At 44.1% G+C, this 27,699-nt stretch overlaps 1 protein-coding gene across 3 annotated transcripts in view; it reads left to right on the top strand.

The window, feature by feature from the left end:
• Positions 1-7,113: 7,113 nt before the first annotated feature.
• Positions 7,114-27,699, top strand: part of TRAF3IP3 (TRAF3 interacting protein 3) — a 58,352-nt gene continuing 37,766 nt past the window's right edge. The window contains exons 1-2 of one of the 3 annotated variants that reach the window (XM_060231245.1): positions 7,114-7,182; positions 27,191-27,597. In XM_060231245.1, coding sequence (XP_060087228.1) covers positions 27,250-27,597 — 348 coding nt within the window. In that variant the 5' untranslated portion in view covers positions 7,114-7,182; positions 27,191-27,249. Of the gene's footprint in view, positions 7,706-27,190; positions 27,598-27,699 lie in introns of all 3 variants that reach the window. The other 2 variants (XM_060231244.1, XM_060231246.1) reach the window with 2 other exon arrangements.

Raw genomic sequence — 27,699 nt, 5'->3', positions numbered from 1 at the left:
CAGCACACCTTTTTAAAATGCCTTTCTTCCATAGGAAATAATGAAGGATAGGGGCACCATCTTTTGGGGCTCATAGAATTGGACCCCCTGGTCCAATCATTTTGAAACTTGGGGGGTATTTTGGGGAGAGTCACTAGATGCTATACTAACAATTTGGTGCCTCTACCTCACATAGCCCCCCCCCAAGCTGGCTGGGGGTGGGGAGAAGCCTGTAAAAAGGGGGGATCCCCCACTGGGACCTGGGGATTGGGAAGCCTAATATAATGGCAGGATCCTGAAAATGGTGGGCTCATGTTGATATTACATACACATCTGAAATTCATTGCTATACATTGAGATTCTAGACTACAAACATATGGCTGGGTTTTGTTTTTGTTTTTTAGAGCAGGGCAAAAAATATCAATTAATTAACAATAAGAACATAAGAGAAGGCATGCTGGATCAGGCTAATGGCCCATCCAGCCCAACATTCTGTGTTACACAGTGGCCAAAGCCCAGAAGGCCCACTAGTGGGGACAGAAATCTAGAAACCGTCCCACTGTGGCCTCCCAAGCACCCCGAATACAGAACTGCCCTACACATAGTGTTCCATCCATACCTTGTGGCAAATCGCCATTGATTGACTTCTGCTCTATGTGTTTATCCAAGCTCCTCTTGAAGCTCTCTATGCTTGTAACTGCCACCACTTCCTGCAGTAGTGACTTCCATGTGTGGATTACTCCTTGGGTGAAGAAGTACTTCCTTTTATCTGTTCTAAATCTACTGCTCATCAATTTCATTGAGTGCCAATGAGTTCTTATATTGTGAGAAAGGGAGAAAAATACTCCTTTATCTACCTTCTCTACCCCATGCATGATTTTGTATACCTCTATCATGTCACGCCTCAGTTGGCATTTCTCCACACCAAAGAGCCCTAACCTTTTAAACCTTTCTTCTTAGGGAAAATGTTCCATGCCTTTAATCATTTTAGTTGTCCTATTGTGCCCTTTTAGTTGCCCTATTGTGCCCTTTTCCAATGCTATAATATCTTTTTTTGAGGTGCAGAGACCAGAACTGTACACAGTATTCCAAATGAGGCCACACCATAGATTTATACAGGGGCATTATGATACTGGCTGCTTTGTTTTCAATTCCCTTCTTAATAATCCCCAGCATAGTGTTGGCCCTTTTTATTGCAGTCGCACACTATCTCAACATTTTCAGTGAGCTATCTATCATGACTCCAAGATCTCTATCCTGTGCGGCGCTGCTCAGAGCTGAATTGGCCGTATGAGCAGTATTATTAAAGTTAAAGATCTCTATCTTGGTCTGTTACCACCAGTTTGAACCCCATAAACATGTTTTTATATTTGGGATTTTTGGCTCCAATATGCATTACTTTGCACTGGCCCACAATGAACCTCATTTGCCATGATGATAGCCACTCATCCAGACTTGATAGATCCCTCTGGAGCACATCATACTCCTCCCTGGTTCTCACCGCCCTGAACAACTTAGTGTCATCTGCAGACTTAGCTACTTCATTGCTTACTTTCAACACTAAATCATTAATGAACAAGTTAAAAAGCACTGGACCTAGTACCAAGCCCTGCAGTACTACACTGCATCTGCTTACCACCTTCCACTCCAACTTATACTCACTCTCTGTTTCTTGTTAACCAGTTTTTAATCCACAAGAAGCCTTGTCCTCTTATCCCATGATTGCTGAGTTTACATAGGAGCCTTCGATGAGGAAATTTATCAAAAGTTTTCTGGAAGTCTAGGAAACAACATCTTTTGGGTCACCCCTTGTCCACATGCTTGTTCACCCCTTCAAAGATCTCTAAAAGATTAGTGAGACAAGATCTTCTCTTACAGAGTCCATGATGATTCTTCCTCAATAGCTTTTGTTCATCAGTGTGTCTACTAATTCTATCTTTAATATTAGATTCCACCAACTCACCCAGTAGTGACGTTAGACTAACCGGCTTGTAATTTCCTGGATCTCCTCTAGAACCTTTTTTAAATATGGGGGTTAATTAGCTACCTTCCAGTCCTTGGGATAGAGAAAGTAGAACAAGGTGATCTGAGATCAGAAGTCCTTAGGAAGCTTGGTGGCAAACCTGGGTTTGACTTTGCTGTAAAAAGTGACATACAGCCAATTGCTCACTAATGCTATGTATTTATAAATGTTAAATATGAACCATAGAATATAAATTGTGATGTGATATTCCTGTATTTTATCCTGGGGAGGGAAAAAGTAGAGTGGAGTTACTGTGCAAGTGGTATTTAATACACTAAATCTACAAGTAAGCCCTTCAAAAAGTTCACAAACCAGTTTTAAGGAACTGTTATCTATCCAACAGCCCCCTCTCCTGGAGCATGGAATCTAGGTGGTAAATGGATCTGAACATAAGAAGAAGCCTGATAGATCGGACTGGGGGTCCATCTCATTCAGCATCATGTTTCACACAGTGGTCAATTAAGCCCGTGCTTTCTGTTCCCTGTCATTTTAAACCCAAACAGCTAAGCATCTAGGAGTAGAAAGCAGGGGTTTAAATGACTCAGAGCTCTTTAAACCCCTGCTTTGTGCTCCCTTTCACATAGCTGTTTCGTGTGTGTGTGTGTGTGTGTGACGAGCAGAATTGTTTGGCGCCATTTAAACCCCTGCTTTCTGCTCTTAATGAACTACCACAAATTCGTAAAAGTTCTTGGCGGCTCTTTAGTTCATGAACATCACTTCACGAACCACAAACTGGCCACAATTTGTGACAAAGTTTAGTTTGTGTGCTGGGTTGTGCCCATCCCTAGTGTGATTTCAAAACATTGTCGGCAATAGGTTAGGCTTCCTGTTCATATTTATTTATTTATTTATTTACTTCATTTATATCCTGTCCTTTTCCCCTATGGGGACTAAAAATAGCTTACATCATTCTCCTTCACTTTATCCTTGCAGCAACCCTATGAGGAAGATTAGGCTTAGGGCAGGGGTGTTAAACATGCAGCCCGGGGGCCAAATCAGGCCCCTGAAGGGCTCCTATCAGGCCCCCAAGCAACTGGCTGTCATCTGCTTCCTTCTCCCTCTCTCTTGCTTCCTTCTGCATCACAACCTGCTTTGCCAGGCTTGCTCAATCACACAGGAGCTATGGAGCAAAGCCTCTATTTTCTCCATTGGATGAGGCTCCTCCCTTGGGTACAAAGGGAAGAGGAATAGCTTGCTTTACCAGGCTCTTTCGGTTGCACAGTGGAGCTACTGAGCCAAGCCTCTCTTCCTTCTATTGGCTGAGCCTCCTCCTCCTCCTGGTCCCCTGGGGAAGGAAGGAAAGAGCCAGAGCTTCCTTTGCCCAGTTCCCTGGATCACACAGGACAGATACAAAGAAAGCACCTTTAAGACCACTGAATGCTAATGTTTTAAGCATGTTTTATTTTAAACTTTTAAAAAATCTTTCTGTTCATCTATGTCCTTATAAAGTTTGTATCTCTGTTTCCTGGCATTACATTTTATGACACACATGGCCAGCCCAACAAGGGCTCATTTATGTCAGATCTGGCCCTCATGAATTCAACACCCCTGGTTTAAGAGTATGTAACTGGCCCCCAAGGCTACCCAGTGAACTTCCACAGCAGAGTGGTGATTGGAATGTAAATCTCCCTAATCCATCTAACATTCTGACCACTGTTATTTGGCACACCTTAATGCCTGTAAACTCTCCATCCCTCATGGCCTACAGTGTTCTATAACAGACCTGAAAATTGGCTCATTATATATGAATAAAATATGTAATATCCTTTCCTTTGTACTTCATTTCCATATATTTGACTATCTAGAAGGGCTGTAGTCTTCATTTTTAAATCCTGGAATTGTTAGGGACAGTTTCCACTCAAGCAAGCCCTATATAGTTCTCATTGTCAGAAGTTTTGGGCATCTATTCAGTGTGTTACATATGAATTTTTCCTAAGTATGCTAGACAAATGGGATCAGTACGTCAAACTAGCAACTAAATCATCTTAATCTGAAAGTATCATGCTATTCCAGGAGTGCACAATTATTGAAAGTGCTGCCCACGTCTTCAGGTTTCTTTGTATCAGAGCATGGGCCCTCAGACTTCGTCAAGGCAACATCTCTATTATTTGAACTTTCTCATCTGTGACTAGAACAAAATGAAGACAAACCATTGTATAAAACATGCTTGGTGTTTGTGTGCCTCGGTCCAGATGGAGAAAAGCAAAAGGAACAGAGAAATTACATGTGGCCCCATGACAGGGTTGCTAGCTCTGGGTTGGTAAATACCTGGATATTTTGGGGGTGGGGTTCAGTGGGGTATAATGCTATAGCCTCCACCTTCTAATGTGGCTTTTTTCCCCAGGGGGATGGAACTTGGTTGTAATAGTGTGAGATCTCCAGGTCCCACCTGGAGGCTGGCAATCCTAGCCCAGGATATGTTGCCAAAGAATTTATGATGGAAGGAATCCCTGAGATTGCTCCATTGCTCCCCAGCATCAAAAATAAAGAGATGTACAGGAAGCATGCAGCTGTGCTACTAGTTTTCCTGTTGGAAAGGTCTGAAGTGGGATCCATCAAAACAAAAACAAAACAAAAAATCAAGGCTGGGAAGATCTTGTGTCTCTCCTAACATCAACTTGTACCACCATATTAAAGCCTGTCTCTCAGAACTTTATAATGAAATCTCCCCAAGGTTTTCTAATGCTTAAATTTCTCTCCTTGCTTAGTTTGTGTGTTTTGCTTTGTCCTGAAGAAGCTGGGTTTTTAAAAATAAGTTCCACATCTAGTCAGGGAGGTTTTCAATCATCTACAGCACGTATCTCTGTTTTCAACGTAGCTTAGAAGCTCTGCAGCACTGTGATTTTCTTAAGCAAGTTACAATTGGACCAGCTGAATGTATTACTTTCAATAATGAACCTAGTTCTGATTGGTATGAATCAGAAAACTTGTCTCTGCGTAATCTTTTAATTAGCCAGATGAAACAATATTTTAAAAAAGCAAACTAGGCTCCAAAGCAATGGAATATAGATCAGGAAGAGAAAGGTTCCTTGTAGCTATGGATGTTCATTAAAATAATATCTAAAAAAATAAAGAATGGCATTCTGCTCCTCTCAGTGATTATGAAATGTTCCATAGTCTGGGGATTTTCATATAAAAAAATCCCCCATGGAGGAGAGAGATTTTGGAACTATCCAAGATAAGGTCATCTTTCAAGTGGGGTCTGGACTGCTCCTGGAATTACAACTGATCTGCAGACTACAGTCTATACACTGGATCACAATATTGCTTTAATCAAATTCCTGGATAAGCATCAATTTAATAACCCTGCTCAAAATCTTGTTGTTCTACCATATTTCATGGACTACAAACTATTTTAGAGAACTAGTTTGGTGTAGTGGTTAAGTATGAACACTCTTATCTGGAAGAACTAGATTTGATTCCCCACTCTTCCACCTGTACCTGCTGATGTGACCTTGAGTCATTCATAAGTTCTTGCAGAGCTGTTCTTCTCAAAGGCAGTTTCTGTCAGTCCTCTCACAGCTCCACCTACCTCACAGGGTATCTGTTGTAGGGAGGGGAAGGGAAAGGAGATTGTAAGCCACTCTGAGACTCCTTTGTGTACTGAAGGGTGGGGTATAAATCTAATTTCTTCTTCTACTATTACTATTCTAAAGTGCATCCTCTCTTGGCAAATCTCTCTCAGTAGGTTGTGAAGAAAAGGGTTTTAAATAACAGCAAAGTCCATGAACCATGAAATGTAGGAAATAAAAGTTGAAGCATAATTAAGTAAAATTAATACACTCTGCCCCATGGTGCAGAGTGGTAAAGCTGCAGTAATGCAGTCGGAGCCCTCTGCTCATGACCTGAGTTCGATCCCAGTGGAAACTGGTTCAGGTAGCCGGCTCCAGGTGGACTCAGCCTTCCATCCTTACGAGGTCAGTAAAATGAGTACCCAGCTTGCTGGGGGGAAAGTGTAAATGACTGGGGAAGGCAATGACAACCACCCCATAAAAAGTCTGCTGTGAAAACGTCACCCCAGAGTTGAAAACAACTTGCACAAGGGACTAGCTTTACCTTTTACTTTTATTAATACAATAAGAAAGTACAGAAGTCATTCCCAGTAGCACTAATGGATCACAATGCAACCAGATTGGCATCTCAGGTCCATGTGAAATACTATAAAATGTCTTGGTGATTTTGCACACTGGAATCTCCTTTTGCACACTGGAATCTCCTTTTGAAGTTCTTTGTTTGGAGAACGGTAAATTGTAGATCATAGGAGGAAAGAGCAATATTTGGAGGCTACTCTAGTAAAGCAATGGTTTCACTGTTTCATTTGTGGCACAGTTCACACACATGCCGGTTGGGTATCTTGTACAATACATTCCAAACCTACACTCCTCTTGAAGAGCAGGCCTAGTCTGCCTTTTTAAACAGAAATATTTGCAGCTTGGCCACTAGGTGGCAAAAAATGAGAAAATAAGCAAGAAACTAAACATGGGCCTCCTCTACTGGAATGCATGAATAAGCACAGATGCATCTTGACAGGATGTGCCTTCATGGTTGCCAGCTTCTAGGTGGGGCCTGGAGGTCTCCCACTTTTACAACTGACCTCCAGCCGGCAGAAATCAGCTCCCCTGGAGAAAATGGCTGCTCTGATGGGTGGACTCTATGGCATTGTATCCTGCTGAGACCCCTCCCCAAACACCACCCTCTCCCGGATCCACCCCCTTTGTCTCCAAGTATTTTCCAACACTGACTTGGTAATCCCAGCCTTTACTTATCTTCAGATGGTTGAAATGATAAATTCCTGCTAAGCCATTGCTCTGCTTGGTAACTCATACTTTTTAGCATGTTCACATTTTTAGGTGCATAGCCTTTTAAAAATTGCATCCCCACTATTATTATTATCCCCATATTGTATCTTCTTTAAACTGCATGCAACTGTTTTTAATTGTGTTTAAGGTCTGTGTCCTGCAGCTTGTGTGGTTTTGGGTTTTGTTTGTAGAGATAAAGCAGGGTATAAAATTAAATAAGTAAATAATGTGGAAGAATGGAGGTAGAATGGTTTGCCTAAAGAATTCATCTACTGAACAAGAAATGAAATTTAAACGAGGGACTTCCTGCCTCTTTGCAGCTTTGCTGCAATCTAGCCTCAACTTCCTTTAAGCCATGACTACTATAATGCTCAAGAACAGGTAAAGTTCATTTTCTTGTAAAGGCAAGGAGTTCTTATTGCCAGAGGCATTGTAGTTGATTTAATCTCAGGGTGCTAACCACAATTTCTTGGAACGAAGCAGAGTTTCCAGGTGTCAAGAATGATAACAGAAAGGCTACAACTAGCTGTGTCTGGAGACACAATGATAATGAAAGAAATATAGCTTGCTGTACCACAACAGAGTCAAACTATCATACTATGAACATGCTTACAGAACAGAACTTTGGGTTTCCTGTCACCGTCCTTGTCATATCATAGCAAGTTGGGTGTGTGAGAGAAGAGAGGAACCAGGGCAAAATGTTGTGGCATACAGTATTTCCTGTTTTAAAAAGAGAGAGAGAGAAAACAGCAAACTGACCTCCTCCCAATGAAGATGTAAGTTACAGCATGTTAGTACTTGATAAGTGAGCAGGCATCTTCTCATTTGTGCCTCAGCAACAGCCAGAGCCCAGCCTGTCTGATCCTTGATGAACTCACTTCAGGCCTGCTACAGAAAAACCAAGGTAAGGTCCTCCCTTGCTCCTAAGTAACGGCCTGCCATTTTCATTCTTGGTGAACAGAAGGCAAGCATTTGTCCTTTGGAATGCTTGCATTCTTGCAGTGTTTAGTTAGATATTGTTAACTGGTATTTCCCTCCACCCCCACAAGTAAGGGAAACAGTACTGCTAGGGAAACATACATTTCATTTACGTTAGTTGGAGACAGTTATTTTCCACAAAGAGGAAAAAAGAGGGCCATAATGTGATAAGATTTCAGAACTTTGCCCTGTTTAGTGGGGTACATAAGGTGAGCAAATGTTTCTTTCCTGAATTGTTCAAACATAGCTTGTGCTTAAAGATAGTTTCAATCAGGTGCACATAAAGAGACTTTCTAAAGTCTGGCAACGGTACAAGGTATATAGTAGATTACTAAGGTCTGTGTGAAGAAGTGCTGCTTTATTAAGGCTGCACAAAGCCTGTATTAAGGCTGCACAAATTATTCAGATTCTAGGCTAGCCGGAAGGCAATATATCAGGCTTCAGAATCCATGCTTAAGCATTGTCTGGTGTGAGGCTTTCAGACTTAACAGATAAATTAAAATGAACTTGTTTCTAATGTGAAAGAAGTGGGTGCAATATAGTAAGGGGTGGGGTGGAAACAAGGAAATAAAACAAAACAGTCCTCAATGCAAAACGGTATGAATTTCCCTGGCCTTGCAGACGTTAAGAGGGAATGATCACCCTTTTTTTCTTCTTTGCCAACCTCAAGGCACATAACTTGTTGAGCTTTTCACACAAGAAGCAATAGCAATTACTTATGCTGCCACACCATCAAACTTAATTTTGGGCAGTGATGTGTGCTTGCCTTTAGAGCAGTAATGTAGAGAAGTCAAGTAGCTGTGTTGGTCTGAAGCAATAGAACAAAATTTGAGTCCAGTAGTGCCTTTAAGACCAACAAAGTTTAATTCTGTGTATAAGCTTTCATGTGCATTCACACTTCATCATGCACATGAAAGTTTAAACCCAATATTAAACTTTGTTGGTCTTAAAGGTGCCACTGGACTAAAACTTTATGTAAAGTTTTAGGAAAGTAGAAAATGTAAGAAATGTTTTCAAAAGAGTGGGAGGAGGAACAGAAAATATTATCTGGATATACATTCCAGAGAATAAATTTTCATTTACTAGTGTGTCCTCTTCATCAAACCATCTTTCCTGGGAATGTGTGAGGGTTATTACTATCTGTTTTGTAAAACATAAATAAAGGTTATTACTATCTGTTTTGTAAAAAAAAAAAAAAAAAAGACAAAATCCATTCCAGAGGAGCAGCTGAGTTGGAGCCAAACCAGATATGATGGTTATCTGAATCAGGATCCATGGGATACATATACTATACATATATAAAAGCAGGTCCATGGAATACACATATACACAAAAGTATCAGGTAATTTGCAGGATCTCATCTATACAGGTCCTTAGTTGATTGTGGGGTGTGTGTGTATCTTGTGGCATTTACATGACTGACAACTTTAATGACCTAGACCCTATTTTACCAAATAAAATTGCAAGGAGAAAAATCCAAGTAGTAGTAATTATTTATTCATTAGATTTATTAGGCCATCCTTCCCTGCATAGCAGGGCTCAGGGCAGTTTACAACAAGGCGGGTACAATAAGTAATATGGAATAAAACCAACATTAAAATAGATAGAACATGTATCAGCAGATAAGACAGTTTCCAAGATGGCAGAAAAAAGTTCCTGAACCTCCGGGTGGGGGGGTGGGTCTACAGAGAATGGGCCTGTTATAAAGGGCAATATGAATTCCAAACAAATATAAATAGCCTATTTCAATGCCAATTTATATACTAAAACATAAAGGAATGCAAAAAAACTATTTAAAAACGTGAAGATAAGGTATATACATCAGGAATAATGTGTTTGAGACTGAAAATCTCATAGCAGTTGGCAGATGACACAGTAGCATTTTACCCAAAATTCTATGATTTAATGATAAGTTTGGGACAAATGCTAGAGGGTCACCCGATGTGATGATGTCATTCGTAGGTTACACAAGAAGTGGTGTAATTGCACTGGAGGATGCCAATTGCACCCCCTATTTTCCCAGGCATTTCCTCTCAATGGCCAGCTGAGCAGCAGTGGCAATGGTCCTCCAGGCAGGACTGGAGCAACTGCAAAATGGTGCCTCCCAGACCAGAAAGGATACCATGGTCAGTGGTAATGAAAGCTACTGAGAGGTCCAGGAAAATAGAGTCCCCCAACTCGGGTCATCCACAAGGGTGACCAAGATTATTGCAGTTTCATAACCAGACCTGATACCAAATTGAGAAAGATCCAAACAGTCCACTTAATTCAAGAATGCTTCAAGTTGTTCAGCTTCCACCTGTTCAGTTACCTTTCTCAAAAGTGGAACATTTGAGACTGGTCAGTAATTTCAATCTCCTGGCTTCTTTAGTAGCAGGCATACCACAGCCTGCTGCAAGGCTGAAGTGGCCACCACCTCTCTCAAGGAAGCATTAACTACCTCTCAGACTATGGTTGTCAGCTCCCCCGGGCACTGGTGGGGGATGGGTGTTAGAGTCACCAAGTCCAGGATGGGAAACTCCTGGAGATTTGAGGGTGGAGCCTGGAAAGGACAGAGACCTAAGTGAGGTACAATGCCATAGTGTCCACCTTCTAAAGCATCCATTTTCTCTAAGGGAACTCTTCTCTGAAATCTAGAGGTGAACTGTAATTCCAAGAGATCCTCGAAGCCCAACTGGAGGTTAGCATCCCTATCTCAGACAAAGTCAGCCAGTCCTGCGCCCACCCCCTACCCACCCACCCTGAAGATTTAAGTAGCCAGGAAGGATCAACATAATACAAGCATTAGGCCTTGAACCTCCAAGAATCTTATCCGCATCCTCAGAGTGAATAAAATTACCCTGTCCTTCTGACAGTAGAGGCCAAGTCAATATGGATGCAAGAGATTTTATCTGCAAAGTATTGAGCAAAGCAGTCACAGGAGGCCACCAAACAGTCCACCTCCTTCTGCAGGCTAAATCCCAATTGGCGTCTACCCAGAATACCTCTGCTTGCTTGCACTGTGGAGACTCAGTGGTGGTGGGAAAGTACTTATTTGCTGCCACCACCCATTATGTTTTGAAATGAGCTTTAGCCTGTGTTTTATCTGATTCTTTCCAAGTCCTCCGGTTTTACTCTAGCTATTTCCCTTGCCTTTTCATCTCTCCCAGCCCCTTAGTAAACCAAGGGGCTATCTGGCCTATGCGAGTGGATGCAATGGTCAACAAGCACCCAGCATATTAAGAAAATTCCCTGGATGTCTCACAAAGCCATTAAGATCCATCTGGATCTAGAAGTGGATCATTTTAATAGATCCCCTACCCCTGCAGAGTCTTGGTATGCCTTTAAGTCTACACCCAAGCAAATAGTTATTTGTCCATGGCAAAGGAACTGTCAAAAATACCTCCACCCTCTGATCACACTCATCCCACACAGAACAAAGCACTAGATCAAGGGTGTGACCTCCACAATGTAAAGGATTAGGAAAGGGCCATGTTTGTCATGGAAGCTATAAAATCCTGAGCCACTCCCAGAAGATAGTCCTGGCATGAATGTTGTAGTACCTCAGGACAGCCAGCCTAGGGATCTTCAAGATCATTTATGTCAGTTTGGGCATGCAGACTTAGGTACCCTCATCCTCCTTCCTCCCAGAACAACAATCGAGAGGTGCCACTCTTCTTTCTCCCTGCCTCAATGTAACATTGAAATGGCATTGCTAGTCTACCACTTCTTCACATTGCATTCAGGGTATTTGATTTGTAGACAGCTAAATGCAAAAAGCAGCTTCAATTTAATAAGTTATGAAGATGGTGGCTGGTATCCATTCCCCCAGTTCCAAAGGCTTAAGGGGTCACTTCTATCTTCAGAGGAGACGCTCACAATTTTTGCTGATAGCCCACTCTGAATCCCACTGCAGAACCCACTTCCTGCCCTATAATTCATCTGAAGGTTTTTGAAGCTGCAGAGGGAGGCAGGAGAAATTTGTAAGGTCCCACACTATCTGGTATAAAGACATCAGGAAATAATTTAGGCACAGTATGCTATGTGTCTGTATCTTGATGCCAGAAGATAACTGAGTACAACTTTTCCATCTGATGCGGGTCCCACAGTTGGTCCCCAACCTTACCCCCCATGATCGAGCCACAGCGATTCATGCAACGGTTACCTCCAGATTAGACTATTGTAATTCTCTCTACATGGGACTACCCTTGATCCTGCTCCGGAAACTCCAGCGGGTGCAGAACATAGCAGCCCAGTTACTGACATCGAAGCCTATCTGGTGCAGATGCAGCTGGTGCTGTGCGAACTGCACTGGCTACCCCTCAAGTACCGGATCCATTTCAAGATGTTGGTCCTTACCTTTAAGGCCCTTCATGACCTGGAGGCTACATATGTTTGGGCCCACCTCTCCCCATACAAGCCCCCCCCCCGGGCTCTGAGGTCAGCTTCACAACATCCTCTTGTGATCCCTGGTCCTAAGGACGCCTGACTGGCTTCAATGAGGGCCAGGGCCTTTTTGGTCTGGGCCCCTACCTGTGGAATGAGCTCCTGCTGGAGATCCGGGCCCTGTGGGACTTATCCAAGTTTCGCAGGGCCTGCAAGACGGAGCTCTTCCACCAGGCTTTTAATTGATACAGTGGCCATCCTGTGAAGTCATCGCTTTCCCCCAGCACCCTGCTATCAAGGTGCTCAAGTTTTTGCTGAAAGCTTCCAGACTATATGCTGTTGTTTGGTTTGCTGCCAATTGGGTGGATTATGTTGTTTTTATTTGGTGTGACTTTTGTACTTATGATATTGTTTAATTTGATGTGGTTTGTTTAATGCTGTTTTAATGCTGTAAGCCACCCTGAGCCCGCTTGCGGGATAGGGCAGGGTATAAATGGAAAAATTAAATTAAATTACAAGAGCAATGACATCACCAAACAGGAAGTGTCCCCCAAAAAATAAAACAGGAGCTACTGTTCAATGTGGGTCTTCAGTGAATTATCTTCCTGTCCCTTCCATGCTGATTCTGCTGTCTTCAGCAATCAGCACAAGGTTTAGCCAGTTAATGAATCTTTCTTTATGTTTTCTGCCTTGAATTTTCAGCTGCATCAAGACAGCAGATTTTCCCGTGGCTGATTTAGCAACATAGTGTAAAACTTGTACCTAAAAGGAGCATAGGTTTTATGCTAAAGTCATGCTTTTGGACTATCCTTCCCATTCTAATTATACATTGCCCAGGAATATTGGATAAGACTAAAGGCCAGGGACTGTAGGGAGGAGGCCGGACTTGGTAAATGGATGATGTAGAGCAGGGGTGTCAAACATGCGGTCCAAGGGCCAAATCAGGCCCCCAGAGAGCTTCTATCAACCCCACAAGCAACTGATCTTGTCTGCTCCCTTCTCTCTCTTTCTTCCTTCTGCATCTCAGCTTGCTTTGCAAGGCCTGCTCAATTGCACAGGAGCTACAGAGTAAAGCCTCAGTTTCCTGCATTGGTTGAGGCTCCTCCCACTCCTGGTTTCCTGGGGAGGGAGGGAAAGAGCCAGAGCTTCCTTTGCCCAGTTCCCTGAATCCTATGGGAGAAATGCAAAGAAAGCACCTTTAAGACCAAAAAGTGCTAATGTTTTAATCATGTCTTATTTTAAGTTTTTTTTAAAAAAATCTTTAGTTGTGTTTGTATCTTTTAAAGTTTATATCTCCACTACCTAATCTTAAATAGGTACACACATGGCCCGGCCCAACATGGCCTAGCCCAGCCCAGCCCAGCAAAGTCTCACTTATGTCAGATCTGGCCCTCATAACAAATGAGTTCAACACCCCTGAAGAGCCATGTATGCAGTCTAGGGTTGCCAGGTCCCTTCGTCTTGCTGGCGGGGGGATCTGGAGGGCATTCTGGAAGTGGGCAGGAACCTCCCAGACATGCTGGCCTCACCTGGAAGTGACGTCATTGTGCTCCCTACCAGGCTCCGAGCCCCTCATTTTTCTTCATAGTGCCCCCTTTTTCGTCCTCACTGATTTTTTAAAATCAACCTCAAGCAAGTGGCCATGGCTGCTGAAAAAGTGCTGAATGTCCTTTTCCCAAACATGGTGGCTTAAGCCGCCAAAGTGAGAGGAAGTGTGTGTGCTTTTCCCTCATAGGCAGGCAGCCAGAGCATGCGGCAGTTTAACAGTCGCTCTGGTTCCACTCCATCTACCAGTAGCAGCATTCCTGCTCCTCCTTTCTCCTGACAACATTGATGACCATGGAGCCTTCCTCCCCCCACCCCACCCCACCTCCGGTGGCTAAGCACTAGGTAAGTGCATGCATCTGAAGACATGCAACCCTAAACGAGAGTTTCATTCATCTTAGAAGGGTGTAACTCTGTAAAAAGTAACTCTGATAAAGGCCTTTTCTCCAGCTCCGTGGTGTCAATTGTTACACAACCAATATACAAAAGAATGCCTTTCTTTTTGCCAAGGTACTCACCATGCATGAGTATGTGTTCCTTATAAAGTTACACTAGCCCTGGATAAGAGTAGTTTGAATACTGGTCCCAAAGTGAGGAGTTACTTATGGCTGTCATGGCTTTCCCCTTCTGAATCAAGGAGCCAAGGAATTACACTTGTTTTGATTAATACTGGTTAACCAGAATACACATTCCACTGTATCTCCAAAAGGAATACATCTCTGCCAACTACTGAATGAGACAAGCACTGGCAGGTCCCTGACAAGAAACTATTTAAGATGGACTGAGAGGAATTGTGTGTCACCATCATTCAAGAGGTCACAGAGATACAGGAGTCACAAAGGATTAAGCAACTTCAGATATACAATGACAGAAGAATACAGAAAAACTAAATGTTTTATCTGTCCTAGCTTGTGGTAGTATAAGCAAGAAAATAACATTAGCAAGAAATTTCCCATGTCTTGTTTCATCTTCAAATGCAACAGAATTAGGTGGTAGAATAAGATAGTGGTCTACACAATTTCAGATTGGGGGGTCAAAATAGGCTTCCCAATCCCCAGGTCCCAGTGGGGGATCCCCCGTTTTGACAGGCTTCTGCCCGCCCCCAGCCAGCTGGCCGGCGGGTGAATCCCCGCCCCCACAGTCATTCTGTAGATTTAGAGCTCCTGCAGGTTTAGAAACCTGTAAACAGTTTTTAAAATGTGTGCCTTTAAGGCTGAGCAGGAAGTAGGGAACAGGAAGGGCTTCATGGGAAAGGGTCAGTAACAGTTTCCTCAGAGAACGGCCCCTCCCTTTCTTTTGCTTTCATTTTCATAGCCAGTAAAGTTCTGCAGGAACAAGACCCAGTAAGTATTTGTGCGTGTGAGAGAGGGAGGGTGCAGGGGATACCCTGGTTTGGAGGCCATCCCCCCCCACCGCCGCTTTAGAAAGTGTGTGTGGGAGGGAGGGAAATGTCTACTGGGCACTCTATTATTTCCTATGGAGAATGATTCCCATAGGGAATAGATCAGCAGGTATTGGGGGCTCTGGGGGGGGCTATTTTTTGAGGTAGAGGCACCAAATTTTCAGTATAGCATCTAGTGCCTCCCCCCAAAAATACCCCCCAAGTTTCAAAACGATTGGACCAGGGGGTCCAATTCTATGAGCCCCAAAATATGGTGCCCCTATCCTTCATTATTTCCTATGGAAGAAAGGCATTTGAAAAGGTGTGCTGCCCCTTTAAATGTGATGGCCAGAACTCCCTTGGAGTTCAATTATGCTTGTCACACCCTTGTTCCTGGCCCCAATGTCTCCTGGCTCCACCCCCAAAGTCTCCTGGCTCCGCCCCCAAAGTCCCCAGATATTTCTTGAATTGGACGTGGCAACCCTAGGTCAAAAGGTTGCCAGCCTCCAGGTATGGCCTGATATATACTAGGCTTCCCAACCCCCAGGTCCCAGTGGGGGATCCCCCGGTTTTACAGACCTTCCCCCCCCCCCCACTCCCAGCCAGCTGGCCGGCGGGGGTAAGCCCTGCCCCCACAGTCACCATGTACTTCCAGAGCTCCGGCAGGTTTAGAAACCTGCAAACAGGTCTGTTTTTAAAATGTGTGCCTTTAAAGTTGAGCATGAAGCAGGAAACAGGAAGCGCTTCATGGGGAAGGATCAACAGTAGTTTCATCAGAGCACAGAATCTCCGTTTGTTTTGCTTTTTTTTTCAGAGCAAGTAAAGTTGTGGAGGAACCAAACCCAGTAAATGTGTGTGTGTGAGAGAGAGAGAGGGAGGGAGGGGGCAGGGGATTCCCCAGTTTGGAAGCCACCACCCCCCCCCCCCCCGCTTTAGAAAGCTTTAATAAGCCAAGGTGGGGGGAGGGAAATGTCTACTGGGTGCTCTTTTATTCCTTATGGAGAACGATTCCCATAGGGAATAATGGGAAATTGATCTGCGGGTATCTGGGGCTCTGGGGGGGGGGATGTTCTTTGAGATAGAGGCACCAAATTTGCAGCATAGCATCTGATGCCTTTCCTAAAAACACCCTCCAATTTCAAAAGAATTGGACCGGGGAGTCAATTCTATGAGCCCCCAAAGAAGGTGCTCCTATCCTTCATTATTTCTAATGGAAGGAAGGCATTGAAAAGGTGTGCAGTTCCTTTCAATGTGATGGCCAGAACTTCCTTTGGAGTTCAGTTGTACTTGTTCCAACCTTGCTCATGACTCCACCCCCAATGTCTCCTGGCCCCATCCCCAAAGTCTCCTGGCTCCACTCCCAAAGTCCCCAGATATTTCTTGAATTGGACTTGGCAACCCTAAGATATCCTGCTTTTACAACTGATTTCCAGCTGGCAGAGATCAGCTCCCCTGAAGAAAATGGTTGCTTTGAAGGGTGGACTCTATGGCATTGTACCCTGCTGAGCAATGTTCTCTCTAAGCTGTAGAGTCTTGTGAGCAAAAATTGTATTTTGTGAGCTACTGGCATTAAAGTTGTGAGCTAGTGCATAAATTATTGTGCTCTGGGGTCATCTTTCCTGAGCTAAGACAAAAATGTGTGAGCTGGAGGCTAAAAATCTTTGAGCTAGCTCACACTAACTCAGCTTAGAGGGAACACTGCTGCTGAGGCCACTCTCCTCCCCAAACCCTGCCCTCTTCCAGATCCATCCCCAAAGTCTCCAGGTATTTTCCAACACAGACCTGGCAACCCTAAGCAATGGCAAATTTTTATTGCTTTCTCATATTAAAAAGCTGGAAAAAATAGTACACCAGGGAGAAACCATTCTCTGCTGTACTGTTTTCAGGGGGATGATCCAGGAAAGCATTGACTTGTAGCCTAAAATGCCGAAGTCCAGACTGTCACCTCATTGGTCTCATGTAGACCAGGTCCATATCATGTCTTTTTGTGTGTGTGAGAATGGAATCACTTTTTGCACAAACTCTGCTACTAAATTCAAGGCTAGTAGCACCTTAGAAACCAACAAGATTTTTGGAGTATCAGTTCTTCAGGGAAAAAAAACAGCTGCATTTATTTATTTATTTATTTATTATTTAATTCTATTTATATCCCGCCCTCCCTGCAAAAGCTCAGGGTGGCTTAAATGCTCATGTAAATACATGGAACATACAATCACATTAAGATATAAAAACATAAAAATCAGGTGAACTCTGGCATTATACTCTGCGGATGAACCACCTCTCCCCAAACCCTGCCCTGACCCTCCCCAGGTTGTAACCCAAGAACTGGCAACCCCAACAGCATCCTTACTGAAAATTAGCACATCCCTGGATGGGAGACCCCCTGGAAATTTAGGGAAACCTATTATTGAAGCAGCCAGAGTATACATATATAAATATATTCTGAAGTGAATCTTGCAGCTAGTTGGCCAAAGGGTTTGGGTTATGCTTTTTCTTGATAGCCTGAAGAAGACTATATTTAGTGGAAAATCAAAGTTGTAATATGGATAGTGATCAAACAATATATGAATTACCAAATGTAAATCTTGACTTAAATAACTAATTTAAATCACATTTTATGTTAAATAATTCATATTTTCTTCTTGGTGATATAAATCATAGTAAATCTCTGTAGTAATCTCTGTTTCATAGTAAATCATAGTAAATCATAGTAAAATCTCTGATTTAAATAAATCTACCCTGGGGATGAATAACCCTGTAATTATAAATACAAAAGAGGATTAGAGAGTTGGGCCGCGGTCACACTCACCATTAAATGCATCCCTAACCCATCACTATTATACCCCGCAGCTTTTTTACAACAAATTTCCCGATCAGACATCCCTCCATCCTTCAGTTCTAAGCAGCATTGGTCCCGTTGTTGGTTGATCAGAGGTCTCAACCGGACCTCATTTTTTGAGATGGCATTCCGCACTCACGCAAGCGCAGAACCATGGGATATCGTGCTTGGGTTTTTTTTTAAAAAAGGTGCCAGCAAAAGTGGGCAATCTGCCCCCCCCCTTCAGTTTAAGCACCCGGCCAGGGAGAAAAGCCTGGGAGTTCTCTTTGCTGTCTCTCCGCCTGGCGGGGAGACAGCAAAGGTGGGTGATCTTCCTCCTCCCCCCATTTAAACACCCCGCCGTGGCGTTTAAATGGGGGGGAGCACGGCAACTCTCTTTGCTGTCTCCGCCTGGCGGGGAGACGGCAAAGGTGGGTCATCTTCCTCCTCCCCCCATTTAAACACCCCGCCGTGGTGTTTAAATGGGGGGAAGCACGGCAACTCTCTTTGCTGTCTCCGCCTGGCGGGGAGACGGCAAAGGTGGGTCATCTTCCTCCTCCCCCCATTTAAACACCCCGCCGTGGTGTTTAAATGGGGGGAAGCACGGCAAATCTCTTTGCTGTCTCCGCCTGGCGGGGAGACGGCAAAGGTGGGTCATCTTCCTCCCCCCCGCATTTAAACAGGACAGGGTAAAAGCCAGAATGGGCCGGAACAAGCCAGAATGGGCATCAAACAACGTAGACTGTCACAAAAAATGAACACCCCACCTAGATGTTTAAATTGGGGGGGGGGAGCACAGGAACTCTCTTAGCCGTCTCTCTGCCTGGCGGGGAGATGGCAAAGGTGGGCGATCTGCCTTTTCCTCGCATTTAAACACCCCACCTGGGTTTTTAAAGAGGGGGTGGGAAGCCCAGGAACTGCCTTTGCCATCTCCCTGCCTGGTAGGGAGACAGCAAAGGTGGGCGATCTGCCTCCCCCCCTCATTTAGGAAAGGTCTCCTGTGCAAGCACCAGTCATTTTTGACTCTGGGGTGACACTGCTTTCACAAAGTTTTCATGGCAGACCTTTTATGGGGTGTGTTGTGCCTGCCCCAGACCCCGCCCTTGCTAACTCAGAGCAGGAGCCACCTGAAACTGATCAGGCCACACCGGGCCCTAGCTCAGCCCCCGCCCTTGCTAACTCAGAGCAGGAGCCACCTGAAACTGATCAGGCCACACCAGGCCCTAGCGCATCCCCTCCTGAATCACCACCTCCTGTAAGCCGGCTACGTGAGAGGAGGCGACAGGAGTTCAGAAGCAGACGGAGAGATGCACGCATGCGTGGGAGGAGAGATCTCAGCCCGGAGTATTAACAAGTTAACAAGCCAGCACAGTATATCTGTAACCCTGACCTCAAGGCAAACTGTGCTGGCAACGAACGATCCTCCTGGGACGTGACTACGCTCTGCACCCTCTTGCTTGCTACGAGAACCCGTGTAACTCCTGACCCGGCCTGAACCTTGGACTTGGACTTCTGGACTCTGACTTTGCTTTGTGGACTGACCTAGGTAATTGGCGTTGTTTTCTCTGGCTTCCGACCCCCTGCATTCCTGCGACCAAGCTTTCTGTCTCCTCCTTCGGCCGGACTGATTTACGGTGTTGAAATAATTGGACTGTTTAACGACCACCCCTGCGCTCCTCCCCAGCCGGCTGCTAGAGTTCTGGCCGGCTGCCGGACGTTGGCGGCCGTCGTTCTTTATCTGCAACCCGGGTCCTTACAGCGTGCTTTGCCATTGCCTTCCCCGGTCATTACACTTCCCCCCCCCCCGCAAGCTAGGTACTCATTTTACTGACCTAGGAAGGTTGGAAGGCTGAGTCAACAATTGCTGGCACAATGATATCATTTGGAGTGGGCTCTCGCGGATGTGCGCTTGCAACGGATGTGCGCTTGCAACGAGTCGGCTACAATGGAGCATTCAAACATAGAAAGTATGCACGGGAGTCGTCGGAAGCATTCTTGGTCCGGATTTAATGTACTATCAAAAAAGTCCGCATCCCAGCCATGGCAGTGCGGGACACGAACAAGCCAACGACCATTGCCAAATGCTGATGTTTGGACAACTGCATAAAATCCAACATGCAACTGGCTTTCATCCATGCCCATCTCGTCAGTTTATGTGCATCTGACCTCAGCCTTGGAGTACTCTTTCTAAGAGGAAAAGCTGGAGAGTCTGGGACTTTTCAGTTTAGAAAAGAAACCACTAAGAGGAGACACGATAAAGATTTATAAAATTGTGCATAGGATATAGAGAGTGAGCAGAGATAACTTTTTCTCCCTCTCTCAAAATACTAGAACTCAGGGGCATTCCATAAAGTAAATGGTAGCAGATTCAGGATGGACAAAAGGAAATATATTTTTATACAATGAGTGATTAAAATATGGAATTCACTGGCAGAGGACATAGTGGTGGCCACAGGCTTTAAAACAGATACATTGAGGATAGGTCTATCAGTTGCTCCTAGCCATGGTGACTAAGGGAACCTTTACATTCAGAGGCTATAAACTTCTGAATACCAGTGCGAGGAGGCAACATCAGGAAAGATCTTGTTCTCTGTACCTTGTTGTTGGCCCTCCAGAGTAAGTGGTTAGCCATCCAGAAAGGTTCTTTTTATGTCCATATGCTCAACCCACTCCACACTTCAGCATTAAAAAAAAACCCTTCAATTGTTGTATGCTTAATTTTAAATAGGCAAAACTTTTAAGATCAAAGACCCCTTCCTGTTTACTGGTCAAATGAGAAATCTTAGAGACAGGTGAGTTGGTGGCAAAAAGAAAGGTGTATTATATAAAACATACAATGAGAGAGAAATGACAATTGAATTCCTCAGATAGTGATTTATTTACTTGTCTGTTTTAAAATCTATACCCCATGCTTTCTATAAATTCATGGAAGCATTCAAAAGTCATTTAATGTAAAAAGACCAAAACAAAACCAGGATGAAACAATAAAAAAGCTGTCAGGTCACACTTTAGGCTCAGCAGAATATGATGCTTTAAAGACCTCTGCAATACAAAAACAGGGATGCCTAGCCTACCTACCAGCGGGAAACCAGGTGGGGTTTGGACATGGGGAGCAGCCATCAGTGATACTGTGATGTTGCTTCTGGGAAATCCTGGAAGTGTGATATCGCCTTTCAAGAAATTGCTTAAAACTCCATGGTGAAACCATATAGTGTGTACCATATCAAGGTGTTGGTATTAACCTTTAAAGCCCTATATGGTCAGGGACCTGCCTATCTACGGGACTGCCTTTCCCCATATATCCCCCAGAGAGCACTGCGATCAGGGACAAAAAATCTGTTGTCTGCCCCTGGCCCAAAAGAAGCCAGGCTATGTATAACGAGATCCAGGGCTTTTTCGGTGGCAGCACCAGAACTTTGGAACACCCTCCCAGAAGCTATAAGGGCCCTGCGGGATTTGACTGCGTTCCGCAGGGCCTGTAAGACCGAATTGTTCAAACAGGCTTTTGCAGTTTGATTGAAAAAAGGCTGCCACCGGACATCCTACAGAATGCTGGCGATCTTGGTCGAGAAGTCAATACCACCTATACTGGACTGAAATAGCGCTATAGAATGGTTTAAAGTTAATATATGTAAATTATGGTTTTATATGTTTTATTGGATTGATTGTTTTTATAATGTTGTAAGCCGCCCTGAGTCCGCTTGCGGAGAGGGCGGGATATAAATGGGAAGTAATAAATAAATAAATAGTTTTATCATAGAGTTTCCAGTGATTATTAGAGAGATGTAACATCACTTTGGATTTTCTCCCAAAAGTGACATCAATTAGGGATGCCAGTCCTCAGGTAGGGATATGGGATCCCCCAATTTCTCAGGCTTCAGTCCACCACCAGCCATATGGTGTGGGAGACTCCATCCCCAAGAGCGACCACTGAGCAGCCACTCCTCTCCCTCCCCTCCTGTGAGGTAAAGAAAAGAGTAGTTGCTGTACTTGCCTGCCCTGCAAGCAGTGAATTTCCAAGCTGGGGCCATCTGATGGGAAGGTTCCCTTTAACTGGCTGGAAAAAAAGCAGGAGCATGCACACGCTGCGTCTGGGATGTGATGATGTCACTCTGCGTGACATCATTGCATTGGGGATGTCCATGCCTCTCTAGGTCCAATCTTCTCCCCCTTCCCCCAATCTCTTCACTGGGGAGAAGATTGGACCTGGCAACCCTAGGCATCATGCTATCATTGACAGTGATTTTTAAGAAATGTTCTTTCTCCCATCAGCCTCTGGAGTGCCAGTGAGCATAGCCAACTGGGAGCAAGCAGTCTCCCTCCCCAAGCAGGCACATGTCTATAGAGCAGAGCAGTCCATCTGTTTCTAATGAACATCTCCTTTTCTCTGTCTTCCATTTGTGCCTTCTACCATACTGCTACTTATGCTTGGCAAAGAATCTTTAGAGACTGAACTACATCTCTGTCTCATTCCATAGAGGAGACTTCCATAGAGGAGTCTTCAAAGAGAAACTCCTTCATGAACTAGAATTTATCAGCAAATCTGGTTCTGTTCATTTAAGATTTAATAGAGACTGTAGGTTCCTTTCCTACAACAGGCGTTTAGAATAGCAAAGTGGGAAAATAGTGATTTGGATCCTATGATATTGTCTGCCTTGTTCTCCTCTCTGCCTGCTTCTTCTAACACCAGCACTTTCACATGTGTAAGAGAGCAATGTGTTACAACCAGTCCTTTTGCTAGCAGCACAGGAAGTGAGTGCCACAGTGGAGTAAAGCCTTAGCAGTCAGCTAGTGAGAACAGGGAAACAATATAAGATCCAAGCCTCGTTTACTCAAAAGGAAGGCAACCCTGAGTGTAAGAAAATCCCCCTTTGAAAAGTTATATATCAAGAAAAAATTACTGAATATTACTGTAACTTGTATGCTAATATAAGATGACTCCCCATCTTGCCTGGGATGGCATACATGGAAAAACAAAAAATTAGTCTTGCATTGGTGTAGGTATTGTATTATTATGCTGTAATTTTTTTTCTATTCTTGTATAATATATTTAACTACAAACGATGAACCTAGAATGTGGATCAAAAAACATTAAGTAATGCCATCTTGTGATAGGTTGGGTAGTTCTGTAAACCCAGGGGATTCCCCTGATTTGCAGAAAAATATGAAAACTGGAGATGGAGGGAGATGACAGGGATTTAAATATCCTGAAGCTTTTAAAAAAAACTCACAATGGTACAGTCTCAACCAGTACCTTGGGACTTGCCAAGCAACCCCCAAGATGGGGAGGGTGGTCGGAAAAGACTGCTGGAAGGAAAAAGGCACCCAGGGAAAGTGGGTGCTGAGTGAGTATTGGTGTTTGGGCAGAAGAGGATGGCCAAGGAAAGCAGGTGTTGAACACTGGCATTAGATGGGCTGCCACTGCTCTCCCCTTCTTCAATGTGTACACTCACTGCTATTCACAGGCCAATACACTGTTCTCATTAGATAAGTGTTAAAGTTAAGTAGGTATGGGAAGAACTAAAGCCCCACTTGCCACTTCAAGAGCAATCCCATGCCACTTTTCTTTCTTGAATGCTTAGTATGCTCACATGACCCTCTTTTTAAGCAGCATTCTTAGAATATCTATAAGGATTATTATCTGGTTCAAGGCACATGGCGTTTCACAACCATCAGCTGAGGAGAAGAAAATTAGATGAGGATTTTTCGATGCTTCTTGAATTCTCTCGCATTTTTTTCTGTTTCTAACGGAAAAGCAAAGATTGGGGGGGGGGGGGGATCTTTGGTGCAATTCCCTGCTAGGACTAGTAATCCTTTGATTACAAAATATCAAACTGGATTGAAAGAAGGCTTGAGGTTAATAACTCACTCTTCATATAGGCACAGAGTAGAGAAGTAATGCCCAAACAAAGGAGCTGTTCTTCTGATAGAATTCTGGTGCAACTTGCCAGTGACATTTGGACTGCAGCCAGATACACACACAAACACTAACACAGTGATGTTGAGCAGAGGTATAGTTTTCAGCTGTACTTTTTAGAGCTCAGTGCCTTTCTCAAATGAAAATAAATGTATTTAAATGTATAATATGAAGTGACATAACCAAGTCTGTCTACTCTGTAGACTTTGGAGGGTAAAAAATGATGGAACACACAGAAAATAAAACTGTTGCAAGATGTAAGTTGGGGATGGGGGTGGCAACAGAATGATTTTTTTTAAAACCCCTATGGAGTTTTGCCTTTAGAAATTATCAGTTTTAATAATAATAATAAATTTTATTTGTATCCCGCCCTCCCCACCTCGGCAGGCTCAGGGCGGCTAACAACATTTCATAAAAACATACAATAATAGATAAAACCTTTAAATTTAACAATATAAAAACATTAAATTTAACAACATTAAAAACCAGTCAATACAGTTAAATAACTTGGTCTGACAGTGCTGATGGTGTTTGACGCTAGTTCTGCCAGTTTATACACAGCGGTATAGGTCTTTAGGGCCGCATTGGCGGATCCTTAATTAACAGCTTTCTTTAGCAGTCCGAGTACGCAATTTTAAAGAGGGTGGTCTTGCAGGCCCTGCGGAACTGATCGAGGTTCCGCAGGGCCCACACCTCCTCAGGAAGTTGGTTCCATAGGGCAGGGGCCGCGATTGAAAAGGCCCGTGCTCTAGTGTTCTGATGTTTGATCTCTTTCGGCCCAGGGATAGTCATTAGATTTTTCCCGGCTGACCTCAGTGCTCTCTGGGGTTCATATGGGGAAAGACGGTCCCTCAGGTAGGCAGGTCCTCGGCCATATAAGGCTTTAAAGGTAGTGACCAACACTTTGTACTGGACCCAGTGTATAATCGGCAGCCAGTGCAGTTCCCGTAGCCCTGGCCGTATATGTTCCCATTTCGGGAGTCCCAACAACAGCCTGGCCGCCGCGTTCTGCACTAGCTGCAGCTTCCAGGTCCGGCACATAGGTAGCCCCAAGTAGAGGGCATTACAGTAGTCCAATCTTGAGGTGACCGTTGCGTGGATCACTGTTGCGAGGTCCCGGCGCTCAAGGAAAGGGGCCAACTGCCTTGCCCGCCTCAGATGGAAGAATGCTGACTTGGCAGTGGCTGCTATCTGGGCCTCCATCGATAATGAAGGCTCCAGTAAAACACCCAGGCTCTTTACCTGGCACGCTGCTTTCAATGGCGCGCCATCGAAGGCCGGGAGAGCTATTTCCCCTCCCAGAGCGCCGCGACCCACACAAAGGACCTCTGTCTTCACTGGATTCAGCTTCAGCCCACTCAGCCTAAGCCACGTCGCAACAGCCTGTAAAGCCCAGTCGAGATTCCCTGGGGCGGAGTTGGGCCGGCCGTCCATTAGTAGATAGAGCTGGGTGTCATCTGCATATTGATGGCAACCCAGCCCAAACCACCGGGCAATCTGGGCAAGGGGGCGCATATAGATGTTAAACAACATCGGAGAGAGAACTGCTCCCTGAGGCATCCCACAATCCAGTGTGCGCCTCCGGGACCGCTCACCCCCAATAGCCACCCTCTGTCCCCGACCCAGGAGAAAGGAGGAAAGCCATTGCAAGGCCAGCCCCTCAACCCCAATGTCAGCGAGGCGGCGCGTCAGTAGCTGATGGTCGATTGTATCAAATGCAGCCGACAGGTCTAACAGAATCAGCACCGCAACGCCGCCTCGATCCAGTTTTGAAGGTGATGCTAAAAAAAGTAACCAGGGATTTTCTCTAGAAGTTTAATTCACAATTCCCAAGCAATATGGAAAATACAGCCCTTAAATATATGCAGAAGATGAAATGGGATTTGTGGGGCAAGGCCACACTTTTAACTACTATTAATACTTCTATATATTAAATGCCAATTGTTCTTGTTCAAAAAATTTCTAAAGTTGCCCTAACCTGGATAGTCCAGGCAAGTCCGATCTCATCATATCTTGGAAACTAAGCAGGGTCAACTTGGATGTTAGTACTTGGATGGTAGACTTCCTTGAAATACCCAATCGAGAGGGCAAGGGCAGACTGTATTCGAGGCATGTCAAACATGCGGCCCAGGGGCCAAATCAGGCTTCCAGAGGGCTCCTATCAGGCCATGAAGTAACTGGCTGTTGTCTGCTCCCTTCTCCCTCTCTCTTGCTTCCTTCTGCATCACAGCTTGCTTTGCCAGGCTTGCTCAATTGCACAGGAGCTACAGAGCAAAGCCTCTATTTTCTCCATTGGCTGAAGCTCCTCCCTTGGAGAGGAAGGCGGGATAGCTGGCTTTGCCAGGCTTTCTCAGTCGCACTGCTGAGCTAGTGAGCCAAGCCTCTCTTCCTTCTATTGGCTGAGGCTCTTCCCCCTCCTGGTCCCCTGGGGAGTGACAGAAAGAGACAGAGCTTCCTTTGCCCAGTTCCCTGGATCACACAGGAGAGATACCAAGAAAGCACCTTTAAGACCAAGGAGTGCTACTGTTTTAAGCATGTTTTATTTGAAAAGTTTTTACAAAAATGTTTAATTGTGTTTGTGTCCTTCATAAAATTTATATCTCCAATACCTGGCATTATATTTTATGATACACACAGCCCGGCCCGGCAAGGTCTCATCTATGCCAGATTCGGCCCTCATAACTAATGAGTTCGACACCCCTGCTCTGTTCAGCCACCTTTCTGAATATCCTCCAGGCCCCCAGTAGGGGTCAGTCAATAGAGGTCGACATGACTTCCAGGTGCAGACACATACACACACAAAGAAATATATAAAATATACCGCCCCCCCCCCCCCCCAAATCCAAAGCTCTAGGGAGAATTTTTTTAAAAATCAACATTTGGGATGTCAGACCCTAAATTGTCTCTTTAATTACAATAATCTCATAAATATATTAAAAGGCATTAAAATTAACATGTATTTTTTTTTTGGGGGGGGGGTTGTCCAAGATAACTAAGGATGTATACATTTTAATATTTATTTTAATTAATATTTTTATTTTAATTGGTAGAATGAATATATGTTATTCCGGAAACTTTCCACAACTTTCTGGAAATTTTCCATTGAGATAGCAGGAAACATTTGAGAAACGTGCTCTGTAATTCTTGAAATGGCCCTCCTAAGTAAAGAGTGAGGATCCCATAATTTGAAATATGAGTGAAACAACTGTAGAATCTGTTCTGGGAAACAATCTCATTTTCTGGGATCTCAGTGTACTTTTCTGTTCTGTGTATGATTTTAAGAATTCAAAATGGAGCTGCCAACATCCTACACCTGTGAGATATTGATCTTCTGCATTGGTTTCCACAAGCCTCCTGCTGATTTTCTGTCTCCTTGTTTTACTAGGAAGTTTTATCTCCAGTATATTTGAAAGGCATTATGCACGTGTGGCTTGTGCAATCAGTATGATAACTGAAACTTGCAAATACCATTGTCGCCATGTGCCTCTGCATGAAAGTTATGAAGAAAAATATGAGCGCCGACAAGAGAGGCATGAAAATTTGCGCAGGAGGAACAACATAACCATATGCCGCCAGGTGGCTAAACGCCCAAGCAAAGAGCCCAAGGAAATACTCCAAAGTCCCCGACAAAAAGAATTCTTCAGGAGAAGAAACTTAATAACTGAAGAGCAAGGGAATAAACAAGTGAGGTCACCTCCTGGCAGAGCGGCATCTCTATTTCTTGAGAATAAAATGGAATATTTTGCAAAAGTATCATCTGGAAGGTTTATGAGATCATCTTCTACAAATCAGGTAGTAATTGCAGACAGTTTGGTAGTAATTGCAGACAGTTTGGTAGTAATTGCAGACAGGCAGTAGTTGCAGACATATATATATGAACATATGAAGCTGCCT

The sequence above is a fragment of the Heteronotia binoei genome, chromosome 2 (assembly GCF_032191835.1).
Source record: "Heteronotia binoei isolate CCM8104 ecotype False Entrance Well chromosome 2, APGP_CSIRO_Hbin_v1, whole genome shotgun sequence".
Taxonomy (NCBI): Eukaryota; Metazoa; Chordata; class Lepidosauria; order Squamata; family Gekkonidae; genus Heteronotia; species Heteronotia binoei.
The sequence above is the reverse complement of the archived record's forward strand: the minus strand, read 5'-3'. Positions and strand labels throughout refer to the sequence as shown.